The sequence below is a fragment of the Bombus affinis genome, chromosome 17 (assembly GCF_024516045.1).
Source record: "Bombus affinis isolate iyBomAffi1 chromosome 17, iyBomAffi1.2, whole genome shotgun sequence".
Classification (NCBI taxonomy): domain Eukaryota; kingdom Metazoa; phylum Arthropoda; class Insecta; order Hymenoptera; family Apidae; genus Bombus; species Bombus affinis.
In genome coordinates this window covers 4,057,411-4,065,540 of record NC_066360.1, presented here as the reverse complement: position 1 = coordinate 4,065,540, position 8,130 = coordinate 4,057,411, and the positions used below count along the sequence as shown (strand labels likewise).

At 46.7% G+C, this 8,130-nt stretch overlaps 1 protein-coding gene and 1 long non-coding RNA gene across 7 annotated transcripts in view; one reads left to right on the top strand and one right to left on the bottom strand.

The window, feature by feature from the left end:
* LOC126926017 (serine-rich adhesin for platelets-like) overlaps positions 1-8,130 on the bottom strand; it is a 90,186-nt gene that overhangs the window by 6,022 nt on the left and 76,034 nt on the right. For 5 of the 6 annotated variants that reach the window (XM_050742084.1, XM_050742085.1, XM_050742083.1 and 2 more), the window contains 2 exons: positions 5,356-5,898; positions 519-5,103 (listed from right to left, as the gene is read on the bottom strand). In XM_050742084.1, the coding sequence (XP_050598041.1) occupies positions 519-5,103; positions 5,356-5,898 (5,128 nt within the window). The remainder of the gene's footprint in view (positions 1-518; positions 5,104-5,355; positions 5,899-8,130) is intronic. The other variant, XM_050742087.1, reaches the window with a different exon arrangement.
* LOC126926053 (uncharacterized) overlaps positions 1-8,130 on the top strand; it is a 149,845-nt gene that overhangs the window by 98,462 nt on the left and 43,253 nt on the right. The gene's annotated exons all lie outside the window — the stretch shown is intronic.

Here is an 8,130-nt window from a genome sequence, read left to right as displayed (position 1 = left end):
CATATTATAACACACATTCTGTGCTTGACGAGTATACTCGTCACGAAGAAACGCCAATACTTTGCGTTACGACGAGTCCTGTGAGTAATAAAATTAAAAAATGAGAGGGTCCTTTCATTACAATTTGATTTCATATCATAACACACACTCTGTGCTTGACGAGTATACTCGTCACGAAGAAACGCCAGTACTTTGGGTTACGATGAGTCCTGTGAGTAATAAAATTAAAAAATAAGAGGGTCCTTTCGTTACAATTTAATTCCATTTTATAACACACACTCAGTGTTTGACGAGTATACTCGTCATTTACTTACTTTCCGCCACGCGTTTCAGGTACACGCTTTTCAAAGTTCTCAAACAGGTGGCAACAGCTAACTGGTTAATTACATGCTAAAAATCAGTTTACCATTTGCTCTAACAATTTGCAAGCAGAAACACGTTACCATAATCGTGTGCTTCCATCGAAACGTCAAAATCTTTGAAGAAAGAGGAAAACCTTTTATGCAATTCTTGCTTACCCTAGCGACCGTGTCCGGACTTTTGGACGGCGACGCTGGGACGTTTCTTCTCGCACGGATGCTCGTTTCCTTGGTCGTCTCCGGGCTCGGACTTTTCGCGACCCTGGAGAAACGCATCGTACACTTTACAGACGAACGCTCCGTATCCCCTAAAGCGTCGTTGCTCGCGGTAAAGTTCACCGACCGCCCCGGCGAACATATCTCTTTTCTATTTCCAGCGCGATCATTGACATTTATTCGACGAGGTTCCGATCGACCCGCTGCTTTCGCCGCGCTGCCTACGATCGCCGACATCGCCGACGGTTGCCCCGTTTCGCGATCCCAACTTTCGTCCTCGATCGACCTACGAATATCCTCGATCGATCTCAGTTGCTTCGCCGATGAGCAACGACCCACACCTGTTGACATTTTATCCGTTTCTGCTTTGTCTATCGTTTGCGTCGACGTCTCGTCGCTGCCAGAGAATTCGAAGCGTTTCGACGCGGTATTCACCGAGTCGCACGTTTTCTTCTTATTGGATGTCGTCGAGAGACGTTCCACGGTTCTCAAGGAATCGATGCTGCACCTCGATGCAACGCTTCCAGTCTCGCTGGAATCGGTGTGCTGGAAAAGCTGTCGCTTGCACGACAGCGATCTCGATCTTATGGCAATTCGGTTGATCTCTATCGAGTCTCTGGCTTTCTCCAATTTTTTCTGCCTCCGCGTTTCTTGCGCTTCAGCCTGTCTTCCTTTAGCGGCGGCCATTGCGCTCCTGGATACGGTCGTAGCTTTGCCGGCGCACGTTCTCTTAGCGAAAAGATTTACATTCGGTGGATCAAGTGCTTTCGGCGAAATCGTCTTTGAGTCAGCCTTGCGGCCAATGCTTCCGCCAGATTTCCTTCGTATTTCCTTCGGTATCGATTCCACGCTTCGTTCTAACGTGCCTCGGATCGATTCAGCCTCAGTTCCGATCGAATCGAAACGTCTGAGAGCTGACTCCACTGAGTCTGTTCTCTCGTAATTCTTGGAAAGTTCCTTTATAGAAGCTAAGCCGGCCTCCGACCTTCTAATATCGATCGTCGAGGAGCTGCAACTTTCCCTCGTTTCAGTCTGTTCGTCTCTGACTGTACCGTCGTCGACTGATTCGCCAACCATTTTTCGCGATTCCTGCGCAAAGTCTGATCCTCTCGTAACACTGCGAACGAGCTGCATGGACTTCAAAATTTCAGCCTGGTTAGACGTCTTGCCTTTCTTCCTCTCATCCGCGATACTCTGCTTCCTGGCAGTTCGTGCTCCAGCTCTTGGGATTTTGGTTTCGCCGTTTCGATGTGCCACATCAGTTGCTCCTTTCGAGCCACGAGCGATGGATTCGTTGGACGTTCGCGTTATACGCTTCGAAGCATCGTATCTGTCCACGTTCCTCTTATCAGCAACCGTCTCTGAGCTCGTCTTTCCGTTGCTTGCTGAGATCGGACTCGCTGTTCGGCTGCGAGTCTTCAAAATGTCGCTCTTGCTCTTTCCATTCGCCACGTTTCCCTTCGTTCGACTCTGCAAGCTACGAGCACAAGCTGCAGGCTCCTTCTTCAGAGACGCAATTCGTGTTGTACGTTTCGAGCTAACGGGCCTCTCGTTCGTTGAATCTCGATCTCTCAGCGATTGCTGGAAAATGTTCGACTTCAGCAACGATCCTCTCTGTTTAACTGGCTTGCGCACGGAATAAGTCAGCACCTTTCCAACGCTCGGCTTCTCGCAGGCTGTTCCCTTGCTCGATCTCGAGTAAGTGCCTCGAAGCTGCTCCTGTTTTACGTATCGTTCAGGAGTCCTGATTCCTCCGATCTGCGTGTCCACTTCCAGGGACCTGCAACTTTCCGATCCCGCGGCCACAAGTTGGCGACCAGTCAGGGTCCCAGTTCTTTCCTCAACTTTCCTGTCCATCCTGGTCTCTGCCTGCATCCTATCGGCCCTCGGTTGCTCTTCCCATTCGTTCGATATTCCAGGCGAAGCATAATCCACCTGATCTTGGCCACTCTGACGCTGCAGCACGTCGCGAATCAGTTTCGTCGAACGTAGAATACCGGCGGACCCTCTACGGCTAAGTGCATTCGCGTTTTCCGCTGTCAAGTTGTGGTCCTTGATGCTTAAAGGAATCTTCGAGGATCTGTCCTTGACGTTGCTCGATAGATTCCTTGGCCTTGCCGTAATCTCACGCGCAACTGTTTGTTTAAGCGAGTGCGCATCTTTGGGCGGTTGCTCAACGTCTGTACAAATCTTAGGCTGAAGGCTCGTAGCGATGGCGGACTCTTCTGTCTCGTAACGCAAGAATTCTGGCGTTTCTTCTCTACTTTCAACGATTTCTCGAGACCTGGGCGACGAGTCACGACTGCCGTCTGCGACGAAACTCGTTCTCTCGTCCTTCTCAGCTCGTCCATCATCGAACTGCGACTTCGTCTGACTCGGTGCTCTGGCGTCCGTCAGCTGAAGCTTTCTCGGCCCCACGTTTCTCGTTGCTCCTTCACACTGCTCCGAGAAAAATCGCGATACCGAGCTTCTGATGAAGCGTTTCGCCGTGTCGTCGTAGCTTTCTGTCGATGATCCTCTTGTCGCTTCTCTCGGTACGTTCGTGACGAGCTTCTCGCCTTTGGCAACGTACGACGTAGGACTTTCTTCTCTTTTCTCGCAGCACGCTAGATCTGTTTTTGCTTTCACTATGGTCTCTGGCGTGACCATCAGGATGCTGGCGGACCTGTCAGAATCCAAGCCGAAGTACTGCGGACTTACGCTGCAGCTTCTGGACGATGCTTTCGCGAAGTCTGGGGATTTCGATTCGTCAGCACGAATTATCGAAGCATCGCGCTTTCCAGAACCGACTCTTCGACTCTCGCTGCCTTTCTTTTTCATTTCCTCGACCACGTTTGCGGATACAGAGGCGGACTCGGTGTTCCTGTTGCGGGTGCTCATCGTCGTGGCTGATCTTCTGCTGTCATGACAGAAAGACCGAGGACTCGAGCTACGTTCTCTTGTTAGGCGCTCGAAAACGTCGGGTAACTTGGTTTCGGTAGATTTACGTAGAGTTTGGTACTCGGGCTTCGCGCAAGATATCACGTCATATTTTGGGCCTCCCGGAGAAGAAGATTTGCTGATTGTATCGCGTTTGGGATATGTAGCGTGTCTCTTCATGGCGTTGTTCGTGGATTCTCTGGATATCGTGTTATTAGTCATATCTTTTTTGTTCTTTGATGCGATTTTTAATGCGGAGCTCTTACTGTCTTTCATATAATTAGGGGACGTTGGAAGAATTGTCGAGCCCATCGCATAAGCCGTGTCTGATTTCCCCGATTCTTTGCAGAGGAATTTCGGACTATCGCTACGTGGTGTCCTGGTCTTCGAGGAATTAGCAGTCTTTCGATCAGTTGCGTAAGTTTTGGCTGATCTTCCAGACTCTTCGCAGAAGAATCTTGGACTCTCACTTCGCCGTTTAACGTCTTTTATGTCTTCTGAAGGATCACGAATCGATCTTTCCACACGTTTTGAGTCAATCGCGTAAGTTGTGGATTTTGGACTATCGCTTCGTTGCTTGACGTCTTTTAAATCTTCGAAAGAGAATCTTTTATTCGTTTTTGCGTCAATCGCATAAGTGGTAGCTGATCTTTCAGACTCTTTGCAGAAGAATCTTGGGCTTTCACTTCGTTGTTTAACGTCTTTTATATCTTTCAAAGAAACACGGGCTAATTTTCCTGCGAGCTTTGAATCAGTCGCGTAAGTGGTACCTGACCTTTCAGACTCTTTGTAGAAAAATTCCGGACTTTCACTTCGGCTTTTAACGTCCTTTATATCTTCGGAGACTTCACGAATCAATCTTTCTGCAGACTTTGGCTCTATCGCGTAAGTTGTGGGTTTTGGACTGTCGCTCCGTTTCTTGACGCTTTTTAAACCTTCGAGGGAGAATTTTTTACTTGTTTCTCCGTCAATCGCGTAAGTCGTTGCTGACCTTTCAGACTCTTTGCAGAAGAATTTCGGACTTTCACTTCGTCGCTTAACGTCCTTCGTATCTTCGGAAACTTCACGAATCGATCTCCCTGCAGACTTTGGACGAATCGCGTAAGTCGTTGCTGGTTTTTCAGACTCTTTGGAGAGGAATTTCGGACTTTCACTTCGTCGTTTCAAGTCCCTCGTGTCTTTCGTAGCTTCGCGAGTATACTTTTCTGCAGTCTTTGAGTCGATCGCGTAAGTCGTTGCTGATCTTTCAGACTCTTTGCAGAAGAATTTCGGACTTTCACTTCGTCGCTTAACGTCCTTCGTAGCTTCGGAAACTTCACGAATCGATCTCTCTGCAGACTTTGGACGAGTCGCGTAAGTCGTTGCTGATTTTTCAGACTCTTTGGAGAGGAATTTCGGACTTTCACTTCGTCGTTTCAAGTCCCTCGTATCTTTCGTAGCTTCGCGAGTATACTTTTCTGCAGTCTTTGAGTCGATCGCGTAAGTCGTTGCTGATCTTTCAGACTCTTTGCAGAAGAATTTCGGACTTTCACTTCGTCGCTTAACGTCCTTCGTAGCTTCGGAAACTTCACGAATCGATCTCTCTGCAGACTTTGGACGAGTCGCGTAAGTCGTTGCTGATTTTTCAGACTCTTTGGAGAGGAATTTCGGACTTTCACTTCGTCGTTTCAAGTCCCTCGTATCTTTCGTAGCTTCGCGAGTATACTTTTCTGCAGTCTTTGAGTCGATCGCGTAAGTCGTTGCTGATCTTTCAGACTCTTTGCAGAAGAATTTCGGACTTTCACTTCGTCGCTTAACGTCCTTTGTAACTTCGGAAACTTCACGAATCGATCTCCCTGCAGACTTTGGACAAATCGCGTAGGTCGTTGCTGATTTTTCAGACTCTTCATCGATAAATTTACCATAATCGCCTTGATCCTTGACATCTCTTAAAGCTTCAGAAGACAATTTCCTAACGGTTGTTGCGCCAGTCGCAGAAGTTACGGCTGATTTTCCAGCATCTTTAGAGGATAATTCGCGACTTTCCCTTTTCCCTGTCTTATCTTTAAGCGACTCGGATGTCGATGTTCTTGCAACCTTCGAGTCTATCGGGTATTTAATAGCAGATTTCTCTTTATTAAATATCGCAGACCTTTCGCTTCTTCGTATTCTATCTTCAGACAAATCAGGCGATAATTTCCTCGCGGTTTTCGAACCAACGACGTGCGAGGTGGCAGACTTCTCGGACTCTCCGCAGAAGAACCGTGGATTTTCGTCTGTTCGTCCCACATTTCTCCCGGAATCCAACGAGACCGTTTCCCTCACATTTCCAGAGACCAGTGTCTTCCCTCTGGATTTGCTACTTGCAGGATTTTTCCCGTCGTTCGATCCTCTGTCTGAAGCTGTGTTGGTCATTCGGCTGCCGCTATGAAATCACAATCAGTATAACAATATTCCACTCTGCTTACAACTTACAAGCCTCAGAAATCCTCATTTGGCAGCGCTTAGCCTTGCTAACTCTATCTTCTTGCTCTACAATGCGGTTTTCGTTCGTTATCTGGTGTTAATCCTGCTTTGCGGTTGTGGTTAGCCGACATGAAGAAGATAGCAGAGGAAAATGAGTCAGGCGGACAACGATATTTTCTAGGATTCTCCTTCGCGACAAAACAAAGCTAGGGCGGCTGGCTTCGATCTTCGGCTATTCGTCTCGACTGATCGGTTTTATTTTGTTAAAAAGATGTTGGTTACGCGGTAAAGCCGCGAGAAAAGCCACGTGGAGCTTCAATGTTTCCCTCCGTTCGGAGTGTAAAACTTCGATACAGAAAATGTTGCAACAATATACATGGCGAGAGTTCAAGTACGGCCCATCGTTAGGATCCGGAAAACACGGTTCGGTCACCGAGGAAAAGAAAGTGCGTCGGTCAACCGCCGTGAAAGTTAAACTTAGCAGAATCATTTCGTTAATTTGACATCTAATACGATATTTTTTTTTTTTTGCATTCGTTGTTCAACTAAGAAGCAACTAAGGCAAATCCAACGGGAAATATAGAGATTTGGCAATCGTCGTCGACGATATTGCTATTAATTGTTTCACGAGACGCTTTGTTCTCCTATTTCTTTCTTTTTTTTCCGTCCACGTTGTCTCCGATACTGCGACGGCTTCATGCTTGGCGAGTAGGCTGTTATGGTTGATGATGCAGCGTTTAATGTCCTTCGGCCGATTTATCCTTTCTCCGATAGCTTTAATGTTAGGCGGACATATAAATTAGAGCGGGCGCATCTTCCTTCTTGTGACAAACCGGAGACGCTGCGCCTTTAACTTTGCCGGAAACGCGCCATTTAGTTGTTCTTTCAAGGATGATCACTTCCAGGGAGCACGTATTGTTAGGCTACTACGGTTGCGTGGGTTTAAACGAGTCGAGCCTAGTCAGCGATCGCAATTATGCAACGAGAAATTAATCGGCGGCGTAGAGGGGTTTGGCGGGGCGAAAGCAGCGACGGATTGTTAGCGCTGATTGCCAATTAGCGGCCGGAGAGTTCGCATTTGTCAACGTTCGATCCGATCGTCGAAAGGCGCGAGCTACTTGCGCGTTAAGATGTTCTCTATTCTCTAAGTTCTTTTTTCTTCCCTCGTATGTACCATTTTTTTTCTTTTTTTTTTTTTTGAAATAGCAGAAACATTTATTCATTTGCAATGTAAAATATTTATTTAATTTATTTACTTATTCGACAAATTCTTTGCTGTGGCTGATTAACGCACGGGACGGAGGAACAAAAAAGACGAAATAAAGAGGAGAAGTGGAAAACAGCAGAAGATGCGCGGCGTATGAACGGAAGAAGAGGAAAAGGATGTGAATAGACAGACAGAATGAGAATTGTAAGAAGCAATGACACGGTACAGAAGTGTAAAGACAAGTTACGATCTAACACTGACGCAGAAAACGCTGGAAACAATGTCTTCAAGATACTTTAGATTGGCCGAAGATATCTTCGCGAGTTTACGTGTTTGACCAAACGATTTAGCCGACTATGGTAACCATACAGCGTGTGGTGTTGTTTTACGCGAAACAACGGAACATTTGCCAAGCTTCTCGATGGTGCATTGAGCGACAGCAACTGCTGATATCCAGCCAGTCGACGATATCTTTAGCCATTTAATTATTAACACTTTACCGACCGATAGCCGATTAATCGGTTTTTTGTTACCGACACCTACCGATCGATAGCCTATTAATCGGCTTTTCGTTACCAACACTTACCGACCGACAGCCTATTAATCGGCTTTTTGTCGACGATAATCTTTCTCATTATTTGAACACTAATTCGTTATTTAATACTAAGGTTCCTTGCTCAGTACCGTTCGCGATGAACGAAAAGAATGGTATTGGAGAGTATAAACCGAAACAGAGCCGGCGCCAGGGAGAATCTGCGCCTGAGATGCCGGTCGGACATGCGCGTGCTGTTGAATCGGTAGCGGTCGGTAACGTGCTAACAAAGATCACATGAAATATCACCCTTTGTTCGAATTATCGTTAGTTGAAATTTGCTGTAACTAGACCGCGGATGTTTATGCAGAATTACATTTCTGTGAATAAGATCGAAGAAACGTAAGGAAAAATTTTTTGTTTTTCTTACAGCAACTGTACTATGGATATTT